The sequence below is a fragment of the Zingiber officinale genome, chromosome 4B (genome assembly GCF_018446385.1).
Source record: "Zingiber officinale cultivar Zhangliang chromosome 4B, Zo_v1.1, whole genome shotgun sequence".
In the NCBI taxonomy this organism is placed as follows: Eukaryota; Viridiplantae; Streptophyta; class Magnoliopsida; order Zingiberales; family Zingiberaceae; genus Zingiber; species Zingiber officinale.
In genome coordinates, this window is record NC_055993.1 from 1,652,832 (window position 1) to 1,680,715 (window position 27,884).

Here is a 27,884-nt window from a genome sequence, read left to right on the forward strand (position 1 = left end):
AGACTTATTTATTTAATTAATCTTATGTATATTAAATAAACATAAATAAATTTTTATCAAATCAAACACCAAATTTATTCACCACCACTTGATTCATTTACCGTCCTACGAGCAGCAAAGCAAATGAAATCGGGCCCCTAGCCGCCACCGCCGTTGCTCAACCCAGCCTCCAATCCTGATCCAGGTCACTCTGACCCGCTGCCACTTGCCGGTGCGGTGGAGGACGCAGCGCTTCTATCCTCGGAGTTCCTATCCCGGGAAGAGGTCCTCCGCCGCCGCTCCCGGCGGGCGAAGCAGCTCGCCAGATACTACAGGGATCAGTATTGGGCGCTCGTGGAGGAGGTCCGCGTCAAGATTAGTGACTACTACAGGAGCTTCGGCATCGGTCCCCGCGTGGTGGACGCGACGCCGACGCCCGCAGTGGCCGAGGGGAGTGGCGATAACGACGAAGGGGCTATGAATAAGGTCTTTTGCCGATTCTCCGACTGCCAATCCACGGCGATGCCACTCACGAGGTACTGCTATCTTCACATACTCTGCGACAGCAAGCAGACGCTTTACAAGCCTTGCACGTTTGCTACCTGCAGGTTTGACCTTGTTCTTAATGTTGTTTTGGTAGAAGCTTTTGGGTGACGGATCATCTATTTTTGTAATGTATATTGAATGCTCTCAGGACGTAGTGCAGACGATGGGCGCATTGTATCTCTGGCGTAATGGTCAGGGATCGATTCTCAGAAACTGACGACCTGAAATTTAACCCGCCATACGCCTATGACTTGTGTACCTGTATGAACCTCCCTCCATATCCGTGGAGCCGATATTAGGAGGGTCACTAAGGTAACGGATCTACTTTTTTTTGTAATGTATATTGAATTGTAGTCAAAATTCATGATTCTCCTTCGACATAGCGAGATTGATGCAATTTTTTCAATATTGGCAGTGGACATCCTTGCGGGAAACCAGTTCTTCGAACTGCAGTGCCTTCTTTCTGCACATTTCACATTCATAAGCCTAAGAAGCATGTCTCAGAAGCTGTCAATAAGGCAGCTCTCAGGTTCTGTTCTTCTGGCAATTGTGCTCCCAATTTTCAGGTTTTAGTTATTGAATATATCCACCAGATCCAGATCAACAGAGGAAGAGCACTGAATGCTTCTAATACGAATAATATAATATAGTTAAGCTCGATAATGCTGGTTGAAGACTCTTGTGTTTATCAGTTTAAAGAATGAAGTGTCTGATTTTTCGGTACAGAAGCTTATCTAATTCTATAGATGGAGATGATCTCATGAAATGAGAAGGTTAATTGTACAAGGTATGACAATGATGTTCTTGTTCTTCAAATAGACTTTTGCTTATTTTTCTATACTATTTGTCTCATATGTCCATTGAATGAACTTGGCTAAGGTTAGAGTAAAAAGAGGAAGAAAGTGTAGTTGTTAGCAAGGATGATCATTAACATTGCATTCTCAAAGATTTGTAGTCTAACAAGACATGATGCTATCCTTCTCTACGCAACAATCACCCGCACATTGAAGACGCGAGAAATCACAAAGAATATGAATAAGAATAAGTGAGATCTAAAGAGGGACAAGACTGGTTCCACAAGCTTGTCACCTTGTTTAAGATATAACATAAATTATAATACATATCATTGCCTAATGGTAGGAAGTATATACAGCCAACACAGAGTAAACACATCCAGAAGTACCCTTTAATATTCATAATATCTTTTTTATCTAGAGTTTCTTTTATTGAGAAAGAAACAAGAATGAGACAATCCATTCCATTACAGCATTATCAACCAAAAGAGTTTGAGCTAGTTCTCAATCAGTCAATCTTCTCAATGAGCTGCAGTTAATTTCCATGTGAACTCTTTGAGCTCATCAAATTATTGGGGAAAAAATAAATTAAAACAAAAGGCTTAGACACAGACGACATGATGAAAGTTGCTACCTCACTCAGTAGCCCCATATATAAGAACAGAGCATCTGTTCCATATATAAGAACAAGCCGGGAGTCCTACCTAGTTAGGATTACAAACTCCTGCAAATGCTAAATTGGTAACTGATTGACCATTTCAGTAGCCACATTCTTGTTCTACACTCATCAATTCTCTTCATATGCTTTCATTTCGAAATTCAGCTTCAAAGCAACACATGAAACACTGCTCCTTATTGCAAAGGATGGCCAAGCAATGGCTGCTCTTGGATGCAAACTTAATATTTCTGAAATTATTTCTCATAAAAAAAAGATTTAATTTGTTCAAGATGGAACCACTGATCATGAAAAGAGAAGACAATTTTACAAGTCTGGGAACTCATCTGTCGCAGTTCTTAGGTTTTTCCTGTGATACTGTGGGAAAAGCATTTTTTTGATCTTCTTTTCTGCTCCACTTTCAGAAATTACCTGTGTTGATAAATGGATCAATTATAGATTGATACAGACAATTAAAAATATAAAGTAGTTAAGCAGAATATATAAAACTAACTAACCGAGAGCATGTTGAGTGAAATTGGGATGGAGTAGGGATTCTAAAAAAAAATTGATTAACGTCGAGCCTAGGGTGCCCCACCGAAATTTTCCACTAGCCACCAGTTGAAAAAAAATCCATGTAAATACGTCATAGCTGGGAATCAAATCGGCTTAGAGTAGGGATTCTAAAAGTCTATGAATGGAGACTCTTCGTACATGAATCAGTTTGGCATTTTTCCAACTCAAAGCAAACTAACATTAGAGGAGATTGTAGTTGCCCATTAACATGGATCCTCTTGCGTTTTACCAATATTGGATAAAAAGAATCACTATCCATATCCATTTAGATGCTTGAATATCATCACTAAAGAATGCTACAAGACTGCATAATTGTATAAATCTATGCAGACTATCTTTGACATGAAATAAACCCTAGGTGAAAACATCATCACATTGATTGCAATTTGCACAAATTCAATAATACAAGCACAAAGGAGGGTCATTCAGGATATAGTATAAAGTAGTAAAGAAAATGAAGAGATCGTATGGCTAATGCAATTAGTAAATATTAACTCGACTTGAAGAAACATACATGGAAAAACAATGTTACGACAAATAAATAGGTCCCCACTATGAAAATGCTTACTCTAGCACTAAATGGAAAACGAAGAGTGTGAGCTTCCATCCCACAGTATACTCTTACATCTATGCCAAGACTATCAACGCCGATGAGATTTGCTACCTGGAAATTAACAAAAGGTTAATCAAGAGAGATTCAGGTTCATCCAGAACATGATACTCAAAATAGTGAACAAACTTTAACATAAAAAAGATTCAAACTCCATCTTTATAATATGTCAGGATGACCTTGTAAATATAAATGGAGTCATGTGATAGTATGAAAGAGAACTCCCAAGATAAAATTATCGTTGAACATCATATACTCTATGTAACTTGAGACCTATTCTCACTCAGCAACCATTTTACTAGTTAAAGGACAGCAATCTAACAGACTTATATCACCCGCAAAAAAAAAAACAATGCCAAAAAAAGAAGCCAACAGCTACAAATTCAATCTGCCAAAGTCAAAGGATATGTCTTTCGTTCAAAAAAGGAGTCACCTCAACATTAAGCCCTTTCCTCCTGCGACAGAGAGCTTTCAGAGCAACACTGCTCTGTGCTCCATATTCGCTAATGCGTTCCATAATTGCTGATGCAGAATTTGCAAGCAGATCAGGTTCTGCATCTTGAAAATCTTGCAGATTAATTGTTGACTGCAAGAATTGAACAGCTGTGTTGTTTAAGAATATGGACCATGGACTTGCAAAGATAATTGTTGTAAAGATAGGTTTTGACAAATCCAAGAAAAAATAGCTCATCTACCAAACTTATAAGTGATCATAGATGATAAATCAGTATTAGAATTATTAGAGTTATTAGGAATTATGTAGAGTGGGTTCAGCCCCACAGCAAATGTTTTTAGGATTTAAGCAGTCCTATATATACTATGTAATAGGGCCAATTCATGCATCTAACTTAAATTTTAATAATTATTGCTACCTCTTTATTTGTAAATCATCCACAAGTAAAATCCAACTGACTGAAGATATTTCATTTTTAATTTTTTAGAATATGTAGAGATCACTTTTTCTACATTCAATGTGACCTTTTTTATACCTTATCCAAACACAAATGTGACCTTTTTTTTATTATTTTTCATTTAACGGAAATCATAAAGAAAATTTTCCCATTATAAATATTCCACATGTTTGGCACTATTTTTTGCCCTAATCAAAGATTTATAGTACTCAAATGTAATTAATGACAAGAGTTGCACCTGCCAAAATTCTAGTTCCCACATATATAATAAAACCTGATTTCGAGGGGTGAATTTGACAAAGGTCACCACAATTGAATTGTCAATCTTGAATTATTCGCTTCAAAGTGGAGGGTTGAATTTTACCATGTCCTCTAATCATTTGAAGGTGATTAAAGATGAAGTTTCCGCCCATCAAAAGGCCCAGGATCAACATCAAGTAAAGCTCCATACGAGGGGTAGAATTTGCAATATCTTAAATTCCCCAACCCTTTCTGGAAAGGAGATAAGGTTGAATTCCCTATCTTGCATTCCTTCACCCATGTGGTCATCTCCTGTAAGATTTCAAGTAATCACCCACTACAGCATAACACCGTGGATGCCTTCCTCATGCTCATCTTCCTCATTGTTTTCTTCTGTTGCTGCTTTAACAGGATCCTATCATCCTCCATCCTTTGAACTGACAGTTTCCGGTCCTCCCATATTAATCTAGCCTTAAGCCTTTCGAGCCCATTCTCCTTGATAGGCAAAAGATATCCTAGCTTCCCACTGCCAGCTTCTTCATTTGATATAAATCCCAATCCTCCATTTATTCATCCAGAGCTCACAACTTTCCAGGCACTGTAAAACTTCTTTAGTCTTTTAACTCTTGGGAGTCTTTCTGAAACCTCCTCATCTTTCTTCTCTATGCATTTCATCTGCTTAGCAAACAACCTCCTCGCAGTTTTCTTTCCTACTTACATCTTCAACTGTGGAGTTTCCTGATTGCATTTTCAGCTGAGCAACTTCCACTGTGCCAATTATCAAGCAGTTGTTGAGCCTCTCTTGTTTGCTGTTGGCATCATTCAGACCTCACCTCATCCTGTCTATAAATGTGTGGATCAATCAACACATTGATCTGAACTACATTGTTTTATTTTTTTTATATATATCATTTCTTAGTCAGTTTATGTTCTTGTAATTCTAGTTTATGTAACAAATCGGACACAAATAATTTCTATCCTCCAATTTAAGGGGCTGTAGAGTTATGTAGTAGGTTTACTCTCCCATTGAATGTGAGTTTTAGAGTCATGTTTAGTCCTACATTTTTTATTTTTTTTTAATTGGCACCAGGTATCTTTTAAACGAAAACTAAGCAATAGGTGTCTTTTAACAATAGCACCAATATCATTATTTTTTCATCCCACTTGACACAGAAAGGATAACTTGCCTGATCACCATATACAGAACTTAAATCCATTGTCATGATCTCCAGCTTGTAAAATGTTGAGCTTATTGTTCTGCCGACATGTTTTGAGTTAAAATTCAGCAAACCCACATCTACATATATATATAGCAGATCAGTTCATACAGCTAGTAGATAGTTGAAAGAAAGGCTTTTTGGAATATTACACTGATGTTGTGCTCACTATATTTTTTACCATAACATCAAAACTAAACTATATTAGGAATAATACAAGAAAATAACAACCATATTTTTTTATCGGAATATTGAATTCACCACCAACCAAAACTTTGAATGAATTACCTCTCCAATCTGAAATATAGTTGTCCTCATCATGGTAAAATAACCTCCTCAGATAAGATTCTTCATCTATAAAAGCAGGTCTTAGACAGCCAAGAAGTTGAAGCCCATTTGATGGAAAGTCCACCTTCTCAAATTTTGTCTGCACAACCTATAGATAATCATATAAAAAAATTTATTGAGTTTACCCTTGATGACATTCATCAACAAAATTCTCAATGTAAGCAATGTGATAAATCTACTCCTTGAAAGAATCAAGTTACTAAGGTTTTCTAAGATTATACTAAGAATTTGATCGCATCAACTAATCTACTTAATCTTGCCAAGGAAACCATTGGAACACATGCAATCACAGTATTACAATTTGTTCACAGAGAATATCAGCACATAATTAAATAAACTTGATAACTACAGATACTATGACTCAAGGAACTTCTTGAATGAACCTATTGGTGAACCCATTGGAAGGTCACTTCATTTCAAATATCTACAGATTAAGCATTTGCAGCACATCTATGACAAAATGAATTGCTCTGTTACAAATAGAGGGGAGAAAAAGTAACACATGGCACAATGTTACCTATGTGATTTGTTTATTGAGTACTTCTGTCAGAGATATGTTAACAATGCTCCAATGATCCATAAATAAGTACACAAACCGACATGAAAAGGCATGTCTGAGTGAGTAAAGGGTCAAGAATCAGGTTTGCAAGGTTGGAAAAATAAATTCCACTTATGAACTAGGCATCCATTTTTTACCTTGGTTATACATTTCGCAAAAAATAGAGGATGTGTGTAACGCAAAGTATCTGGCATGCCCCAACTTATAAGAGTATCAGTTATTTCTGTATCGTCAATCTGTAATACATGCCGAGAAATGAGACTGAAATAGTTTTAATTATTCAGATTTAGCAACAAAATATTAGTCAGTAAGATTGCAGGCAGGTATTTTGACTGCATAAACCTCCTTGAACTCGGGCAACTCAATACCATCTTCTTCATCCATTTCAAAGGTGTCAAAAAGTGCATTGTTTGCTCCATATATAAGGGAATCATAGCCTATCAGAACTATCTGCAAACATAATTCAACTGGGTAAATTGTAGCATGCCCTTTCCAAATACAAATTACAAAACAGTGATCTATTAGTGCCAGAAAAATTGCTTACCACTGGGCTGCTTGCACTGCGATCTTGCAAAATATTTTCATCATCAAATAACTCAAAAAATATATCTGGAACAAATAGAAGAAAGATGTCAAAAAAAATTGTGTACCAGCTAGGAAGGATGTTAATCAAGAATCCAACCTCCATAGTCATCAATGACATAATGAAATTCTGCCCATGAAACATGGCTATGCGGTTCATTATGTACCCCTCCAGGAAATATTAGCAAAGCCTTGTTATTAGCCTAAAAAAACAGAAATCCTTAGACCTTGGAAATCATGAACTTTCTCCAATCGAGTAGTCAGATCAGCACATCTAAAGCATTCACACAAAAATAAACTTTACAATTGCACTTTCCAGTATTAAACATCTTTTTAAATGTGCTAATGTGCTAAAAGAAGAAGAATCAGAACAAACAATATGATACTATGGTAATGGAGAACATTCTGCCTACCATGCATTCACCATAAGAAATGCACATGTTTGGGTAAAAAAAAACCTAGCACATCCACAATGTGGAAATTTCCACATCCAAAAACTACAGAGTACCTCAACTACTGTCCTAGCTATTTCGGCATCTGAAAGCTTCATGTTCTTGTTTTTGTTCTTCTTACGTTCTTTCAATTCTTCAAGTGGGTGGTAACCATAATTTCTGTTATCCTTAGATGAATCAGGTACCGAGTCCGAGAAATCTGCAGCAACCTGGACTCTTGAAACAGAAAATTCATTTGTCGTGTGCAACCAATAAGATTGCATGGATGTGAAGTAGGTCCTCCTGCATCTAAGATTAAAAAATATATATTTAATATTTTTTTGGTGAATTAACATGAATATGTGGAAGAACTCCATGCCAGCACAGCACAAACTTTTTTGAACAAAATAACAAGCAAATATAAATGAACCTAAGTCTTAGATCAAAAGGAAGCTGTAGCTCGAGAATATCTTGTAGAATAGTTTATCAATGCTTACAGACATCTAAATTACCCAACGATGAAAATGATTACTTAGAAAGAATCTCAAAATTCAATCTAAGTAAACAGAAGAGACTAGTTGAAGAGCCCAAAGGGGGCATAATAATTGCTACAAATATACTATCCGGTTAGACCAAGAACAGATATCCTCAATTATGCGCCAGATAAGTTAAGAACAGGCAAATCCAGAGAACCTAAAGAAAATCTTTGAACTCAAGCCACATTAGTTGAGAAAACTTGCTAAACTTTTATTTTTAAAATTTTTAATTTGATCTGATTGAGTCAGTTGAAGAAGAAACTATCAAGTTCAAAACTAAAAAAACATATAAGATAGAACAGAGTAAACTGGATTATCATGAAAAAATGCATAATATTTACAACAAGAGTTCATTGTAATTCTAGGTTTTAAAATCTCTTTCCAAACCTGAGTTTAGGTGATCAGTCAGAGTAAGATGACTTAGGTACCATATTGGATTACTGACACATGGTACCAGTGGCAAATTGGAGGTGGAGGAAGGAAGAAGACGAAGAAGGGAAAAAAAAACAAACTCCCATGCTCATGCAGTCCTCCCAAAGCTATTTGCGAGCTAAAGAAACACTCATAGAGCTACATTGCAAGTTGTCCAGTCTATATAGTGAGTTGACACGATGTCCACAAAGTTGTACTAAGTAGTAGCAGAACCAGCCTGTATAGTGAGTCGACATGATGCTTACAGAGTTGTACCCTGTATAGTGAGTCAAGATGATGTTCACAGAGTTGTACAGAGTAGTAACAGATCTGGTCTGTATAGTGAGTCAAGATGATGCTCACAGAGTTGTACCGAGTAGTAGCAGAGCTGGTCTGTATAGTGAGTCAACATGATGCTCACAAAGTTGTACTAAGTAGTAGCAGAGCTTGATGAAGCCCCCTCTGCTCATAGAAGATATTCACGACTCACGAGTTATGTAGGGTTATTCTAAGTTATAATAGTGGAAAAGACGTTACATGTCCTCTCGCTCACAAAAAAATTGTTTCCAAAGTGCTCACATGTCATGGAAGAAAAATGATTCCATCTTTTGAAATTGTTGCATATTTATTAGATTGTCAACTGTTTGGACCTATGACTGACATCAGATATGTACAAATAATGGGTTCAATTATACTTCTTTAATTTCTTTACTTCATACTTTGTTGTTTTATTTCAATCCTGCAGTGCAATTGACAACATTTTAACTAAAGAGGCATTATGTTGGACCTGCAAGACTTTTTGAAAATTCTGCAATATAAAAACATGCTATTACTTAGTGACCATGTAAACTATCCCTAGATTCAAAGTTCTTAACATGGTCAGTCATTTGGTCAAAGAGAAAGACAAATACATTTCTAAAGAAAATTTTAAATGGACAGCCTCGTTAATGTAAAATGTCCCAGCCACAGAAAGTGAGCACAATAATTCTCAACATAATAGACAGTTCTTGCCAATTCAATTTAGAGGAAGGAAGAAACCTCAACTAGGCAAAGGAAACCTAAACAGTCAGATGCATTTTATTTTCTACTGTGGTTGTATTGCAACAATAAATCTTAACAGCCGTGATGTTTCTTTTACTATTACATTTTTGTATACAATAAATCTATTACGAGATAGTGATAGAAAACAACAGAAGTTATAGCTTGCTAACTCAGGTGGTTCAGCACCCAGATGTCTATGACAAAGATCAAGGGTTCAATCCTGCATTAATCTTAAATATTGTACCATTTAATATAGTACTTTCTTTTAAAAGCAAATAGCACACCTGAAAAGTGAATAATCAGGTCCTCTTCGACCATCTAAACTAGTGTTGATCCAGCTAGCTGAAATCCCAGCTGACATTGAGCATGAATGCCTTCCAAACCACAGAGGGCAGATACTGGATAAACATGAGTTATGACTTATGAGAAAAAAACGAGATGGAAAATAAATTACATTACGCGCAGAAAAATTTCAATACAAACAACAAAATGACTAACGCTTGAAGTAAAAAAACCAAATCAATAACTTAAGAAGTAAAGTTTCATCATATCAATCATCCATAGACAAAAAAAAAATGTATCTATGAAGAAAGTAAAATAGCTCCATTACATCTGTTCAATTTCTCAAATTGTGTTGTGTCCTATGAATTGTGTCATAAATATGTCATTCATTTCAATATAAAATCACGTACAATAATTATATAAAAACTAATTAAGCTTTTAAAGAAATGATTTTACATTATAAACAATTAATTAATCTTTCTAAAAAAAATGTTTTCTATAACATAAGAGATTAAAGATTACTACAATTTTAAAATTATTAATTTTAAGTGAGTTGAGTCACCTATTTACTATAATCAGTTTGTGCCATGTCATTTCTGGGTTTTCTCTTTGTAAAATATATTTAAGTAGGGTCTTATTATTGGTTGCAAATATTGTAAGCCATACTTACATGAGAATCAGTTACAAACTGACTGGCACTTTCTCACGGTGCCTAATAAGAATGTTAATTTGCATAGATTTTGTGTGCATCCTCCAAAAGGTGCACCTAGTAGCAAACCCACCTATTGTTGTCTGATAAGTGGATAAATATCACTTGAAGCTTCAAGCCTAACTAAGAAGAGCACTGCCAACTATCACAAGATCAACTGATTCCCCCAAGGATGGCTCACCACCCACCAGCATGCCTGCTTAGCAACTCCAACTCAAATTCACCAACTCGGGCCACTAATCGATAATTTCCTTCAGGTGACTTACCTAGGCATCATCATTAAGAAGTGCAAGGCTCATCCATTGAGACAGCAAGTCTTGATATATAACAGGAGGGACGGTGGCAGACAACTCATAAATGTTATCTCCTCCAATTGTCTCCAAGCACTCCAAGTACAAAAATGGGCTTGACTTCTCTATATTATGTTGAATAAAACATTGTGTCCTAAAGATTCCTTATTCTAATTATCTTTGTGCAGTATCGTCTTCTCAATGGCTAACCCATTCTACTATAATCTGATAATATCAAATGCCAATAAATTATAAAAAACGTCAGCTCAGAAGAAATGGATTATTTTTTCTAATCCATTTTTAATCAACCACAAAGGATCAGACAGCTCCATCCCGATCATATCGAGTATCAATGAATTACAAAAGTTCATTACTTTCTTTTTATTTTCGTTGGCTCAGAAAAAAAAATGGAAATTAGTGCAGAAGAAATTACATCTCATCGATAGAAAAACAGAGTAGACCAAAGGAAAAAAAAAAAAACTTGTTTTAATCAACTGCAGATGGATCGGCCACGGAAAACTTCCAAAGGACGCAAAGTGGAATCTTTTTTCATTCCAGCAAGACTCTGGAAAGTAAAGGCTCTGACTTCAGCCCTTCGTTTCGGGAGTCATTAACAATGGCTCGGGGTGGCCCTAGAAAGATAGAGAGGAGCCATTACCGAGGTAAACGGATCCGGAAAGAATCAAAGGAAGGAAGAGAGATCAAGGGCATCCGCGTTCGCCTCAGCCGCCGGAGGAATTCGCCCGCCACTGCACTGCAGTGCAGTGCTGCCGCCGTTATCTAGCATTTGGGTTTTTCTTTCTTTCTTTTTTAGTAGAAAAGGACGATGGACAACAGGAAGTAGTTTCCTTTTTAGCCCTTGTTTTTTCTTGTAGACTTTTTTGCATATACATCCCCCTAAGTTTTGTTATATGTAAAACAGACGATTCTATCGTCATTTATTTTTCCGCATTTTACTGCTGGAGGAAGTTTTCATATTATTCTTCATCGTAATTTGAAAAGCACATGTCATATTCCAGTTATACCCCTTCCTTGTTTCTATATTTATTTTTTTATTAGAATTCATTATTCTTAGTTTCTGAGGTCCAATTCAGTTACAAGAGCATGAATAATAAAAAAATAATAAATTTAGTTAATCTTATTAACTAATTATAAGAGTGATTAATTTAATTTTATAGAATTTTTTTATTGGTCATTAGAATAAATAAAAAACTACACACAATAGGTAGCCTAAGAACACAGTATCCTTTAGTTGTGCATTCCATTTAAAAACAAAAAATCAACAAATACGTCATAACTTAAGAGCGAACTGTAGATACCTAAATGACAATCTGGATGTCTTACCATAGCACTATAGCTCTCGAAGGGCGAGACCTTGAATGATTCAAGAGACTTGTAGAAATATATTAAATTGATTTGAAGTTAAGTTTTCTACATCCATCAATCAATTTCAAATAAAATTGATTAATGGACTTAGAAAACTCTTAATATACTCCTTGTAAATCTATTGAATTTATCCATACCTTCAAATATGAATTCCACATAAAGAGTTAATAAAATTTATCATAAATTATTATAAAATTTAAGACTGATATTTATTAACTAACACCATCAATAAACTTCTAAAACTCTCTTCAGAAAATATTAAATTTTTAAATGATATAAATTCATCAACCAATTCCTTTCAAAATTGACAATCTAAAATTTTTTAAATTATTTTAAATTAAAACTAATATATTCTTGTAATTTTTTTTTAATATATGTCTTCGTATTTAAATTGAACAGTGTAAAAAAAAACAATAAATTTTTGAATAGGTAAAATAAAAATTTAAGAAATGAGGGGTTTAATAAGATTATGATCCGTACTTTTAAAATTATGAAAGTTGAATATGATAAAATTTTCTGACTCGATTAACTAAATTTCCATTTATTTTTTAAAAAAATCAAAGGAATTCTTTGTTTTAATAAATGCATTGCATTTTTTATTAATATCAATATTCCCAATTCATAATAATATATTTTCACATATGTACTATTAAAATATCGAATTTTCTTTATAATCTTCAATTCTCAAGATTGGCTTTGCCTTTTTAATTTATCAAATAAATCTTTAGATTTCAAAGGTTTAAAATTTTAATTATATCAAAGAATCAAGCAAAACAATCCACTGTGTCATTATAATTTTTTTAGCCAAAAATTAAAAAGAAGCCTAGTTTTTTTATGGGAAGGATGATTACCCTTATAAAACATAAAGAAATAAATTGTTTTACTAGTCCCATTCGCAAAAATTAAAAAAAAAATCTTAACATAAATTATAATTTTATAAAAATAAATAGTTTCGTAATCTCCAATTAGTCCAATTAGAATAAAATTTTAAATTTATAAAATAAAAAAATAAAGAATTCTATTTAGCACAAAAGAATTCAAGTCCATTAATTAAACAAAAGTGTGGGGGATTTTAGTGATTTTAAAAACTATAGGCGTTTCTTGGCTTACTATTTGTTTCTTAGAACAAAGAGGTTCTTTAAAAAATAAACAAAAAAGGACAAGGAAAAAGTTGGCTCTTGGGATATGAACAATTGGAGATTGGATAGGGGAAATTTAATCCAGCAAATGAGAGCCATTAAATCTGCACAAAGCTCACCTTGAGGAACCGTTGTATGCCATCCGATTGCACTGTGTGACATGGCTTGCTCTTAAACATCTTCTTGATTTATCTGCTTCCTACTCTGACAAATAATATTTTGAATAATAATAATGCATCTTGTATCAGTGATATGGAATACTGTAGGACATGTCCTTGATACTTCGTTGGATAAGGTTCCAAGTTCTTGGAACCCAATTTGAGCATTCTAGATACAATGAACAAGGTCTGGATTACCTGAAGATATCATGAATTGATATAAGCCATGTTGCCTAGGCATGTGCTTGTTGTCTGCCATTGTTCTTTTGGATTCATTGGCAGTATCTGAGTTGAGGATCCTGAGAACATTTACTTGATTAAACAAAAAGTATAAATCATTAGTATTCATAAAATGGTTGTGATTTGAAACATGATTTCTTGAGAAAGGACCTAACAAAAGCATCAATTTTCTCACCTGGTAGAAATTACAGCTTTTTTGAACTACTAGCAGAAGATAGCTGAGAAAACTGATACACACTAGCATAAGGCCTGTACATCTTTTCTATTCAGGGAGGCAAAGGGAAAATGCCAATTCCCCTTGATTGAAAAGAAAAAGAAAAGAAATGAAAGAGAAAATGCTGACAGAAATTTACATGATTGAGGATGACCAAGGACTCTAGCATTGATATATGGAGAAATTCTTCTTCTTCCAGATCGAACTCAGTGTCCTTCCGAGCTTCTTTGATCTTGATTTACAGAACTTGGTTTCTACAGTCACTTGAAGACCACCGTTGCTGTCGATTGGCTGCTGTTGCTGCTTCAGGGTCGGTGGCTCTTGCTGCCGCTGGTCTCTGAAGAGCTTCAATAACTTCTCAGATTTCTCCCTGCCTTTTACTGTTCCATTCACTGATATTGAAACAAGGGATGGTATCACCCCTTCTTGCAAGACCATTTGACTGCACTTCTCATCATCGCAGCACAGAATCAACAGGCAAGACAAGGCCTGCTCTTGTTCTGCGGGCTCACCGAAGTCCAAGACTCCAGCAAGAGCTGAAAATATAGCTGGATCCGAAACAATCTCTCTTCTTCCTGCCTGGCTTGATGCTAAATTTATCAAGACTGCTAGGGCCTTCTCGGCCCACATAATGCCTTCAGATGCAGAAGGCAGTCCGAGGAGTGGATGAAGACTCGTGATGATGCCTGACGATACGAGGATAGTGATGTTGGGTGGATGCGTGGAAAGATTATATAGTGTGTACAGCGCATCATACTTGCAGGTGCTCCCATGGTTTCCATCATCTTGTAAAAGATGAATGAGGAATGGAACAGCTTTGCTTGAGCAAATGAGGGGCTTGGCTTCGCTGAGACGTGAAAGATTGAGGTAGAGAGCTGCTACACAATCACACATTCCAGAATTTGAGATCATTTGTTCTAGCAATGGTATCAATCCAGCTGCTATGAGCATTTCCTTGTTCCTAATATGAAAGGAGCTGTATCAGTGCTTGAAACCAATAACCAAAATAGGCGACCACAATTAATGAGGATATGCCCAACAACCAAGGTGCAATCTGAGATTGCAATGAACATGCTACTAAGATCCAGAAAAATACTGGTACTTAATGGCAAACGGAAATAGCCACAACTAGAATAGCAGGAAAAAAAACTACTATACCAAACTAGTATATCAAGGAACAACCAAATGAGCTTTAGGCTTTAGTACCTATTGCTGTTGACTGCCAGGTTGAAAAGGGCCATGGCAGCAGCTTCTTGAGCCTTTTCATCACCATCGTATATGGATGTTCTCAGGAACAGAATGAGTGGATCCACGGCTCCATTAGCACCCATGAAGATCCTAGCTTCTTCATCTTCCTTCAGTAGATACCTTATCTGCTCCACCACTCTAAATTGCTTCTGTGTACTTTTAGTCTCACCAAGTGCATCTAGTATTCTTCGGTATTTGTCAAACTCATCTGTTCCACAATCCTGATAATAGTTGTTTAAAATTTCAGAATCATTCTCCTTGGTCTCCTCTGGGATGCTACTGCCATCATAAGGAGAAACACTAATACTTTTTGATTTACAAGAATTTGAACCAACAAAGGAACTTGAATCCATAGCTTCACATTGAGAGAGAGACAACCTCCAATAGGTAAAATCCAAGGACCCAGGGGGGGCATTAGGAATGGGAAATCCATTCTGCTCACACCAACTTCCAATCAAGCCTTTGACACAATAGTTTGGCGTTAAACACAAATGAGATAGCTGCTGCTGAGTTTTCGGACAGGTACTATGACCATCATTGAACCATTTCTCAATGCAGATACGCTCATAGGTCTGTCCAGATGAAATAATGACAGGATCAAACATGAGCTGCAACGAAATGGGGCATATGAATTCTTCAGGAGGGATTGGTATATTGCCAGACTTTCCATTTTGTTTGAAATTGAAAGACCGTAATTTAGATAGATGTCTATCAAACGTCTGACTGCTCTTATCAAATGTGTAGCTGTTCCGATGTGGACTAGACACCTCTTCAAATCCCAGTATGGAAGGAGAGCGTGGAGTCGATCCCTGAGAGTCAGTATCATCAGCATACTCACTTCTGAAAAGCTTTGAATACTTTCTCATTAGGTGATATAAGTAAGATACAATAGATTCCTTCCGTTTGTCTTCTTGAGCGCGAGCTCTCTCGATAAGTTTTTTTAGAGATCTCCTTTCGGTCAATGCTGCTCGAGAAGAAGTAATCCCTAGCCTTAAAGCAGCTTGGTGGAAAATTTCAAGCTCTTCACTATCGCTTGAATTACTCTTAAATTTACTGTCTTTCTGAAGCAATGATATGACTTCATCACCTGCCTGCTTCTCTGACTGGTCCAGCTCAAATACAGTTTCCTCCAGCTCCCCAACAATTTCCATGATCTGATATGAGAGGGGGAAAACAATACAACCTTTAGACAAAAAAAAAATTACCATCGGTAAACAAAATACTTGAATTCAATAATTCTCTGATTTTGCAAGTGTTGGGCTCATATTGATATGTTCCAATGCTCAGCAGAATAATCCATGGCCTATGATAGGTAAATAATCAAAAACATGATAATAGACAAGGATCAAATGCAGAACGTAGAACAATATTGCTTATTTCTTTATGTGCATGTAGACATGGACATGCAATCTTTTTGTTAGCAAGTGAACTTCAAATTCAAATATTCAACGGAACTGTCATGTCTTAGATTGAGAATGAAAATGTACGACAACAAAAAAATAGAAAAGAGAAATGCCCGCAATTGATAAAGGACCACGACACCAAATAAGCATAGAGGGAATGAAGGCAAGAGAATAGCGCAACCATTAATTCTTAAAATCCAGAAGGTGATGGAAGTGATCTAATTATTTTCCAACCTATTTTAGAATAATATTTTATAATTGAACTGACAGTATTTTAAAGTTTACATTCTCTACTGTAGTATGAATTATTTCTTCAGAATCTGCAGCTCAAACTGAACTGTATAGAACTTCTTTTTTTTCAGAAAAGAGTTGTATAGATGACATCAAATTTCAGAGGCTTCTATATAAAAATCCAAAGTTCAATATTGTTTTCAAAATGACTCTCTACAAGTTGAACTTCAATTCGCTCGGCCAGATTAGTTTTATTGTTGCAATAGAAAGCAAGGCAGATCCAGCATAAAAAGCCATTTCACATATAGCATATGGTCACAAAGCCTTCAGGAGATGAGGAAAGGAAAGATGGAGAGTACTAAAGATAAGGGTGGGACCCAAATTTCCTCCGTTGTTTCTCAACAATGTGGAGGGAGGAAGGGAAAAAAGCAGGGAAACATTTTTCCCAGTTTTGAAAGCCCGGACTGGGCAAAATGATGCTAATATTATGCAGAAAAAAATCAAAATTAAAATATTTTTTGTTTATCTTTTTTTTTAGAAAAAAAATCAATTTCACAAAATTATTCCTTCTTTCCCCTCTAAGAAAACAGAATGAGCAAAACAACCATGAGTTTAGATCCCTCCCAGAAGCACAGATGAGGGATTGATTTACATCTCTCCCTCTATATTTCTCTTCCCTCAGTCACTTCTCTTTATGATACTTTGCTTCCCTTGTAGGAAACATGACCAAAGAGATCTTATGCATGTGGCTATATATGAATACTTTGACAATAATAACGAATGAAATAGTTCGGACTAACATGGTTTGGCATGATGATGTTCATATTTTGACAATGAGAGAGCAATTTATAAAGTGTGCAAACATGGCTGGAGCATACCTGACAGTTAATTGGTTCTGGCACAATTTCTTCAACTCGTCTAAGACTTTCTCCAAGAGCACATTTTACCTTTTCAAACTTTACTAGAATCGATTCTCCAGTAATTGCCTGTGGGTTCAACACATATGTGTGAAAACAAGTAACAACATCATCAAACAAAAGCTAGCTTATTAACCTGATATAATGTACATTCACAATCTAGTACTTCATGAAGGAAATGCATATCCAGAGAGATGCTCATGATGGCAATTCTGTTTTGATTTTATATAAAGTAGCTATGTGACAGACAGAAAAAGCCCAGTTTGAGCAACCATAAACAGAGCATGTACAAGGTAGAAGATTGCAGAAGAACATTCATTTTATTAGATCAAAGTAATTGATTAGAACTAAACATATAAGCAGCATGTATGCATCAGAGCTCAAAATATGCAACCTATAATAGGTACGCAATTGAACTAATTTTTGTTACTTAAATTAATAAGTGAATTAAAAGAATCCGAGATGTAAACCCACTTGTTACAAAAAAGAAAAAAAAAACTCTTCGAGGAGTGTTGATTTGAGTATATATCTAAGCAACCATATTCAGATCAATTTAAGCCGAGATAAACTAAACATTTTCTCTTTGTGTTTTGCTAGTAGCAGGAAGTTAATGAAAAATTTAAGTTCGTGACATTGTGTGTGATTTGAATTCAATATGTTTGGGGAACAATTGTGGAAAAGAAAATTACCAGGTAAAGCTTACTACAGTCTGAGCAATGCTGAAGAAGGCTTTTGGCTTTGTCAAGAGCAACATGCAACGAGCACAGTGCCTGTATGCCAGACTTACTTCTGGGTCTTGCAGCTTCTATAAATGGAAAGATCTCCATTACCCTGCTAACAAATGCATGAAGCAGCCTAAACATTCCCCCGTGTACCTGTTCATACAAATAAATAGATTTAGTTTCATTTTCCAATAGTACTAAACATTAAAACATTTTCTCAAAGCTGATCATTCCTTTTGAGATATTAAAATCTAACCACATAAATAAATACGACACTTTGTGACGCTCTCTTTCAATTTCATCACAATATTCTTTACAAGAGTTATTAACTATTTTAGGTAGAAACGTTAACATTGCATAACTAGCCGACATAGATGGCTGCCAGAACATAACACTTCCTTTAATGAAGCTATGGACACAACAAATAGCAATGGCTGTATTGCTAAGGCAGGCTTTTCAAAACCTTTATTCGGGGTGATCTTGCAATGGAGAAAAACAATTTTATATATATATATATATATATATATATAGCTGAGCTAAACCAGTCAAGAGAGACTAGTATTGACGATATTATTCCCTTTTTTTTTAAGCCCGTGCTCTTTGGAATCTCATTTCCGTTGGAACAGATTAACAGTAATACCTTTGGATCACCGGCAATGAATATACGCCCTTCCACTTCAGCCGAATCCATCACTCTCAGCGAAGAGATGAATCAACTGCGTTGAGGAAACCGAAAGCAACGATAAGAACAACAAAATTAAACCCCTCACCCAAACTAAAATCCTAATCCCTCGAAAACCAGCTTCCAAAATTTTTTTGGGTTAAGAAATAGCACAACTGCAAATACAAAAGGCATCATCTCAGATCCAAAATCAAAAAGATATTTTTTTAAGTATGAGAAACACGGACAGGAGGGTGCAGGTCCTCCCATCCTCCAGAACCAGAGAAATCCTCGAAAGAAAGAACACCAAGCTCGAAATCTCATAAAGAAAAATTTTCGGCTAGTCAATCCAAGACCTACCAACAAAATCAGAATGTCCCAATCATCAGCACCGGAACAGTCGATTCCGCTGAATCTCACGCATTGAATGACATGATCGGGATCTCATCTCCTCCACCTCCCTCGTTAGGGAAAGGGTTTCGAGGAACGTACAAAACAAAACAAAAAACAAACGCCCTTTGCGAGGAGGAGGGAGAATCGAGCGATGCAGAGAAGAGTGAGCACAAAGCGAGAGAGATTCCATCAACCATTCTCTCTCGCTTCTCTCTCTCTCTCTAATATATAGCTGATAAACTTATCGCCATTGATTAACACTGCTAATAGAATATATTTATTGATTAAACAATTATTAATCACTTAACTAAATTAAATTCCCATCAGATCTCTTCACCACAACACTACAATTCTTTTCTGACGTCGACTTACTCTACCTTAGTCTTACCGGCACTTCCATTAGGTGAAAAGATGGGCCTCCTTGGTCTGCACGTAGACCACGTGTTGGGTGAGTCGAAATAGGACGTGTCTTGTTTTGATTCATCCTGACCGTCGACTAGCACCGTATATCAATGATTGATGTGGGGACCTGGGAAACTAACGGTCAGGATCGCATGGATGAGCCAATTTCAAAGCACAATTTGCAATTGTCGGTTGGATTTAATCATTTATTACCGCCTTATGTCTCCCACTACTGAACTTGCCGACCTGCTCGTCGTTTTCTCGGCACGAAAATGCCACTTGAGGTTATTATAATAACAGGTGATTTAATATGGTATTACGTATATTTACCAAAAACATATGGGTAAAATTGGAAACTCAATTTCTAATCACTGGGTACGAAGACCCGGAGATTACGCTGTCGGCTGCCATCGGTTCCTTCAAATTGCTCTATCTGCCACGTGGCATCTACCTCGTCGCCTGTTTTGGCGGGGATCGTTCCCTTTCGTCGCCATCGACGCGCGGATTTCGCTGGACGAGTACGGCTTCGATCGGACGGCTGGCGGTGCAAAAAACGAATCTGCTTCTCTTACGTAATTTTCCGTACTTACAAGGTTACCCGCATCGTGATTCCCGAACCAAAGTCGGCCTGGGAAACTCAACCAATTCCGAGGCGGGTTTGTGTTTGAGTGATCGGATTTTGTTTACCGTTAATACTTGGACGCTGAATCTCGGCCGTTCATCTCGGAGGTGGGTCCGAGATCTGAACAAGTACATGTGTCCTCCATAAAGGCGGCCTTTGTTTGTGGCTGTGGGAGATTAGTTAGGTTAAACAACATTCATAATTAATTAAGTTGACCCATTAAGATAAATATTATTTTTTATTCTTTGGTGATTTAATACCATATTAGGGAAGATGTTATGTCAATTCTCGAAAGCAAGATGCCAACAAATAATTTTGAAACATCATGTATTTGAGAGAAAATATAATAATAATGGAACTTGAGCTTGATTTCCTTTCCCTTTTTAGTTAATTTTCCTAAAGAATTAAGTAAAGCATAGTTATTTGCTCTTTTGAAGAAAGATAATAAATTATGGTTAGTAAGCTCTTATCTATCCTAACTTAGCTTATACTTGATTCAATTATATAAGAAATGAATTTGAGATTGGGGATATGAATTTCTTAAATATGAAAATTATATATTTATATTGTTTTTTGAATTTATTTGGCCTACTCATGAGGAATGAAGTGGTTTCCTTCACAAAGTGTTTTTGGCATTTTGCTTTTGGAGGGAAAAGTAGCACCCATCACATGAAGTGTGAGATTCATGCAATTAAATTTATGGTTTAATTAAAAAAGGTTTGTAATTATTTAGATATGTCACATGGAAGAATTAGGGATTAGGCAACATTTGGTGCCAAATCGGGTCATTGTTCTAAGTAAGTATGGCACCAAATGTGCCACCACAGTTGTTTTAATGGTTGATATATAAAAACATATTAATTTTGTTTTAATTATTGAGGTTCATGTGAGTGCCAAAAGATTTCATATAATGGTGGTACATGTTAGGCAAATGGAAGGAAATCAATAGATTCAATATTTATATTTGTAGGTGTTTTTTTTTTAAAAAAAAAAAAACAAACACAAATTTATGTTATAAACAACAAGTGCCTCCATTGTGCACTTGTTCTTTTGCATATAATAGTTAGACCAAACACAAGTTTATTTTATATCCCAATAGGTCGCTCGAGCCACATGATGACCAAGTTAGAGTAGGAGGCAATAGGCATGATCTTTCTCGTGCATTCCTTCAAGCATTGGAACCGAATGTGGTTGAAGGCGCGAAGTTGGAGAGCTTAGCAATAAACATGAAAATCACTTTATGAGATTTCGGAAAATAGAATAAGTGCTTAGATATCACATTATAGCACACCAACTTATTCATGTTCCATGTGAGTAGCTATAGACCAAGAAGTAATTAAAGATTCATGACATGTGTGTGAGAGAGAGGGAGAGAGTGAGATAGAGGCCAATCAATTTGAGGTTCTTTTAATTTTAGTGTTTGAGGAATTCATTAATGGCTTTGAGCTCCATCACCATGTGATCCATATGATCATGTTCCCCTTGCAATTCATCCATCTCTCCATTTTCTATATGAATGCCCATCTATCTTTCAATCAATTTTATTTTTTATTTTTTATTTTTTGAAATAAAACTTTAATCAAGATAAATTAAAGGAATTTCAAGCCTAAATTGTAAATTGCCATTTATGTATTTTTCCCAACTCCCTAGGTTACTGAGTATTGGGCCTAAATGGGCTGGGAACGTGGCCGCAGATTGTAATTTGTTTAATTTTTTTTTTTCGAATTTTTTACTTTTTAAATTTTATTTAATTGGTTAGCCAGTCTAATATTTATAAATTTAATTATTTATTTTGATAATTTTTAAAATTTATTTATAAACTTAATCAAAGTTTTATTAATAAATATGATTTTTATATATTTGAAATATTATTCCTAAATAATGCATAATATTTGTACACTTTAAATACTTATGAGTTATGGATATGAAAATTAATTTATCACATGTATAGAATGCCTAGGTATATAAGTATTTTATTTTTTATTCACCGGGAGATGGTCGACCCAACTCAAATTTTCTATTGGGCATCGGATAAATCTGAGAAGTACACATGAGTTATGAAGGACGATCCAACAACGCGAGTGATTTAAGCATGACATGCGTTTATTTAAACTAAGTGGGAATAAAAAAATATTTAATAGCATATAAGATATGATAAATATATAAGATCGAAATGAATGAAATAGGAGAGGTGAATCTCGTTTTAAGATCAATCAGCTGAGGAGCCTCTTGTTGGCACACATCAAAGTTAGTATATTGTGTTTCTACACACTTTTGTACAACGAAAAAGTTAAAATATATTTTATGATTTAACAATTCAATCAAAGGATTTAATAATTAAATCAAATGAGTGTTCATATGGAATTTCGAAATAAACACAAGCATGATCTTTAATCAAGGTATGATTGTCCTCAAGATTGGCTCAGCTAGTGGCTGCATGGGTAATAATCATAGAGGTCAGGAGGGTCAAATCTTGGCAGGGGATTTCATCACCCTTTGATGGACCTCTATCTATGCATTTACTAGTTTGAGTTCCCATATTTACCTCCCCCATATCTATGGAACTGCTCCATAAGGATGTTGATGTGGTAGTTCTGTATTTTTTAACCAAGGTATGCATCGTCCCAAGGATTGGCTCAGCTGGTGGGTGCATGAGTAATAGTCGTAGAGGTGAGGGGTCAAATCTTGGCAGGGGATTTCTGTTGGTGCAGGAAGCATCCGACGATCGAACCTAAATTTTGATAATGGCAAAGGGATTCAAAGTTAAGATTCTCTGTCATCTAACATGTTGAATGAGTGTTTCAGGAAAGTCCTAACTGCGGTTAGGCAGGTGAAAACCCTAGGGGGTGGTAACCCTAGGTGGAGAAAGTCCTAGCTGCGGTTAGGCAAAGGGAAAACCCTAGGGGGTGGTAACCCTAGGCCACAGGGGGTGGTAACCCTATGCGGAAAGTCTTGGCAGGTCGATGGCTTAAGGCAAAAGTCCTAGGGGTGGTAACCCTAGGTGGAAAGTCCTGGTGTCGCGAACCAGGTGAAAGACTGGACTAGCCGGGGAAGCGGATGTCCAGCAGAAAGTCCGGAAGCATCGAGTGCTGAGCAAAAGTCCAGTCGATCTGGAGGATCGACTGGCAACAGGTAAATCTCCTGAGTGGAGTAGGTGAGGACGCGTTCCCCGTAGAGGGAACAGTAGGCGTCGGGTCGACCTAGGGTTTCCGGATGGAAATCCGAAGTCAGACCCGGACAGTCCGGAGACTGTCATAAACATTCTTTTATTATTCATACTGTTATTTTGTGCTAACTTTGTGTTGCAGGATATTGTTTGGGACTAACAAGTCTTGTAGGTACAAAATAAGGTAATTTTCCCTCGGATGAACAGTGTCTGAGGCGCCTCCATGGAGCTTGGAGGCGCCTCGGGTGCAAAGGATGAGCACCATTGGAGGCGCCTTGGAAGGCGCCTTGAGTGAGGTTTAAGGCGCCTTGAATGGATGAAGTTCGACCAGATCAGATTTGATCCACGCGGAAGACCAGGCAGCATGGAGGCGCCTTGAACAGCCTTCCAGGCGCCTTGAACACCCTTTATAAGGGGGTTTCGACCAGCACTTCAGAACAACGAATACCAAGTGATCTCTCATCAACGTGCTGCTCCAAAAGACGTTCTGAAGTGCTGCTACAAGTGCCCGACGACTCGAAGCTTCAAATTTAGCATTTCTTGTTGTCGGTATTATACTTATAGCTTTTTGTACTCATAAGTGTAATCTTTTAACGAGCTTATAGTTGTTGCCCACGGAAAGCGATAAAGGATCGCGGGCCTTCGAGTAGGAGTCGCCTTAGGCTCCGAACGAAGTAAAATCTCTCGTGTCTCTCTCTGTGTGTTTGTTCTTTATTCCGCTGCTTGTTTTAAACTCCGATAATCTTCCGATTTGAAAAACGAAATAGCCACGAGCGCTATTCACCCCCCCCCCCTCTAGCGCGGTCTCGATCCAACAATTGGTATCAGAGTGGGGTCGCTTTGAACTGGTGCAACCACCATTCAAGCATTTTTTTTGTGGCTTTTTCGTCTTTATAGGGTAAAAATAAAACCTTACGCCTTTCGTTTTTTCCCTCCAAAATTATTTTCGAAAAATTCATTTTCATCCTTTCACGGTTTATTAGTATTGATAAAATATTGAATTTGGCAAAATTTGAAATAATATTTTTTAATAATATTTTATTATTATTTTATTATTTTTTCTCGAAACTGGTGAACTTCTATTTCTATCCTTCCATACCACACTGCTAATCCAGGATCAAGTCCTGGTACATTTTTTTTGCTATTTTTTGTGTGCAAGGTTCTTTTAAAATGTCATTCCAAGAAGGATTCTGCACCGTCCGACCACCGCTCTTTTCTGGTGAGGACTTTGGATACTGGAAGAACCGGATGGAATACCACCTCAAGACGCAAGTCGAGATGTGGATCATCATCCAGACCGGACTCGAACTTCCACGTATCGACACCGGAGAACTTATCTCATGCATCAACTGGGATTCTAGCACAATGAAAAAAGTTGAAGCCGATGCCAAAGCAACCTGCATGCTACAATGTGGCCTAACCAATGAAGAACTGAACCGCATCGACCCCTTCGCAAGTGCAAAAGAGTTGTGGCAAAAGTTGATAGAACTACACGAGGGCACTTCCGACGCTCAAGTAAGTAAGCATAATTTAATAAATGATTTATTTGAATTAGATGAGCAGAATAATACTACTTCGGCCGAGGAAGGTATTACGATGGTTGCAGGTACAAGTAAGACAGAGAAAAAGATATGGTCCGAGTCTTCAGATGAATTCAGGTCCGACGAAGAAGAACCGACGAGCTTCCTCGCTCTACCAGTACTAGCAACCGTGGCGGAAACTGAGTCCGAGTATGAGTCAGAAACCGAGAGCGAATCCGGGACTGAGTCTGATCGAAGCCACGAATCCGCATTCGTTTCCGAAGGACCAAAACCCACTGTAAGTTCACTACTCGCAGAATTTCAATTAGATAACTTGCATGAATTATTACCTTACTTAGTAAAAAAGTTGGCTAAATCCAACGTCCAGGTTAAGTCGCTCCAAAAGGAGGTAACAGCCCTTAAGGAAGCGACTGACTTGAGTGCTTTAACTGAGCCAGTTTAAATTGGAAGTTCGACTCAAGTCCAACAACTTGAGGAAGAATATTCTAATTTGAAAACTCAAATTAAAGAACTCAAGGACACGTTGGAACGGTTCACCTTGGGTTCCAAGAATTTGGACCTAATTCTTGGAAAACAATGAGCCGTTTATAACAAATCCGGACTTGGATTTAGAACCAACAGAAAATATAAACCATATCTATCTCTAGTTAATAGAAATAATAAAAACACAATTCAAGCATGGGTCCCCAAGTCAAACTTGATTAATCAAGTTGGACTTGGCCAATACTGGGTCCCGAAGGATCAAATACACTCCCTCGATAGGCCATATCGAGGCTATGATCCAGGGGGAGTTAACAGAAAAACCATTAAAATTCAAAATTAAAATTCAAAATTCAAATTATAAATTCAAAATTCGAAATTAAATTAAAATTCAAAATTCGAAATTAAATTAAAATTCAAAAATTCAAAAATTCAAAAATTAAATTACAAATTCAAAATTAAAAATTCAAAATTCAAAATCAAATTAATAATTCGAATTCAAATTAAATTAAAATCCAAAGGAAGGCTCCAGAATAGCTGGCACCTCCGAACTTAATTTACCCGAAATGGGTAAACAAGAGTAGACTACCCGGCAGGGTAATTAAGGTTAGATAAAATGGGCTAGGTTTAACTTGACCCACGGTATTGGTGAAGTTTTTGGATGATAGTACGTTAGGGAAGCTTGGGCATCGCATGTCTAGGAAGATATGACTTCGACCTGGTGCATTTGGCCAAGTGGAACTGACCGAAGCTACCCTTAAATGGATCCTAACTAGTTAAACCATGGTTTAGTATTAAGTTCAATGGGTAGGACTATTTGGAAAACCTCGAAGGCATGGTTACTTTAATGAGTTCCTTGTGACTCACCATAACCCAGAAGTTTATCCAAAAAATACTTACTTGTTGAACCCAAAGTTAAACCTGAATTTAACACAAAGTTAAACCAAGCCCTTAAATTGAACCTTAATTCATCTCACAACAATTATAGGATTACCTGATTGAAAACTTAGATCGGGTGAGATGACTAAGAAACTTAAAATTTCAAAATTAAATTCGTTATTATAATTCTATAATTAAATTCTTAATTAATATTATTCTTTTAAAAATCTTAATTATTAAATCTTTCCAAAACTAAATTTCAAAATCATTTTAAATCTTTTCAAAATCAATTTCAAAATTATTTAAAAATCTTTAAATATTTAATTTTGAAATTATTTGAAAAATCATTTCAAAACTAAATTTCAAAATCATTTTAAATCTTTTCAAAATCAATTTCAAAATTATTTAAAAATCTTTTCAAACTCAATTTCAAAATCATTTTAAATCTTTTCAAAATCAATTTCAAAATTATTTAAAAATCTTTTCAAATTTAATTTCAAAATTATTTGAAAAATCATTTCAAAATCATTATTAAATCTTTTCAAAACTAAATTTCAAAATCATTTTAAATCTTTTCAAAATCAATTTCAAAATTATTTAAAAATCTTTTCAAAATCATTTTAAATCTTTTCAAAATCAATTTCAAAATTATTTAAAAATCTTTTCAAACTCAATTTTAAAATTATTTAAAAATCTTTTCAAACTAAATTTCAAAATCATTTTAAATCTTTTCAAAATCAATTTCAAAATTATTTAAAAATCTTTTCAAATTTAATTTCGAAATTATTTGAAAAATCATTTCAAAATCATTATTAAATCTTTTCAAAACTAAATTTCAAAATCATTTTAAATATTTTCAAAATCAATTTCAAAATTATTTAAAAATCTTTTCGAACTCAATTTCAAAATTATTTAAAAATCTTTTCAAACTAAATTTCAAAATCATTTTAAATCTTTTCAAAATCAATTTCAAAATTATTTAAAAATCTTTTCAAATTTAATTTCAAAATTATTTGAAAAATCATTTCAAAATCATTATTAAATCTTTCCAAAACTAAATTTCAAAATCATTTTAAAAATCTTTTAAAACTTCTTTTCAAAATTATTTGAAAAATATTTCAAACTCATTTTAAAAATCTTTTCAAAATTTAATTTCAAAATCATTTTAAAAATCTTTCAAAATTATTTTAAACATCTTTTAAAACTTCATTTCAAAATCATTTTAAAAATCTTTTAAAACTTCATCTCAAAATTATTTCAAAAATCTTTCAAAATTATTTTAAACATCTTTTAAAACTTCATTTCAAAATTATTTCAAAAATCTTTCAAAATCATTTTAAAACTTCTTTTCAAAATTATTTGAAA

General features: G+C 35.5%; 2 protein-coding genes and 1 long non-coding RNA gene across 4 annotated transcripts; 1 reads left to right on the top strand and 2 right to left on the bottom strand.

Moving 5' to 3' along the window:
* Positions 1–118: 118 nt before the first annotated feature.
* Positions 119–1,338, top strand: LOC121977296. The gene is made up of 3 exons (XR_006110775.1): positions 119–587; positions 674–837; positions 941–1,338. It is a non-coding gene; the product is annotated as an uncharacterized LOC121977296 (long non-coding RNA).
* Positions 1,339–1,720: 382 nt separating this feature from the next.
* Positions 1,721–11,534, bottom strand: LOC121974366 (uncharacterized protein At3g49140-like). 2 transcript variants are annotated; one of them, XM_042525388.1, is made up of 12 exons: positions 11,376–11,534; positions 9,721–9,834; positions 7,526–7,751; positions 7,118–7,220; positions 6,980–7,044; positions 6,778–6,885; positions 6,573–6,671; positions 5,817–5,964; positions 5,499–5,608; positions 3,594–3,746; positions 3,119–3,214; positions 1,721–2,406 (listed from the first exon to the last, which is right to left on the bottom strand). In XM_042525388.1, exons 1-12 carry the CDS (start codon positions 11,426–11,428, stop codon positions 2,302–2,304), a joined length of 1,380 nt encoding a protein of 459 aa, XP_042381322.1. In that variant the 5' UTR covers positions 11,429–11,534; the 3' UTR covers positions 1,721–2,301. The 2 variants fall into 2 exon arrangements, with proteins under 2 accessions (XP_042381322.1, XP_042381321.1); XM_042525387.1 differs by having other exon boundaries at positions 7,526–7,757.
* Positions 11,535–13,756: 2,222 nt separating this feature from the next.
* LOC121974367 (U-box domain-containing protein 45-like) lies at positions 13,757–19,667 on the bottom strand. Its single transcript, XM_042525390.1, has 6 exons — positions 19,397–19,667; positions 19,016–19,091; positions 18,343–18,528; positions 17,615–17,722; positions 15,061–16,256; positions 13,757–14,815 (listed from the first exon to the last, which is right to left on the bottom strand). The coding sequence occupies exons 2-6, from the start codon at positions 19,064–19,066 to the stop codon at positions 14,017–14,019; spliced, it is 2,340 nt and encodes a 779-aa protein (XP_042381324.1). The 5' UTR covers positions 19,067–19,091; positions 19,397–19,667; the 3' UTR covers positions 13,757–14,016.
* Between the last annotated feature and the right edge of the window lie 8,217 nt (positions 19,668–27,884).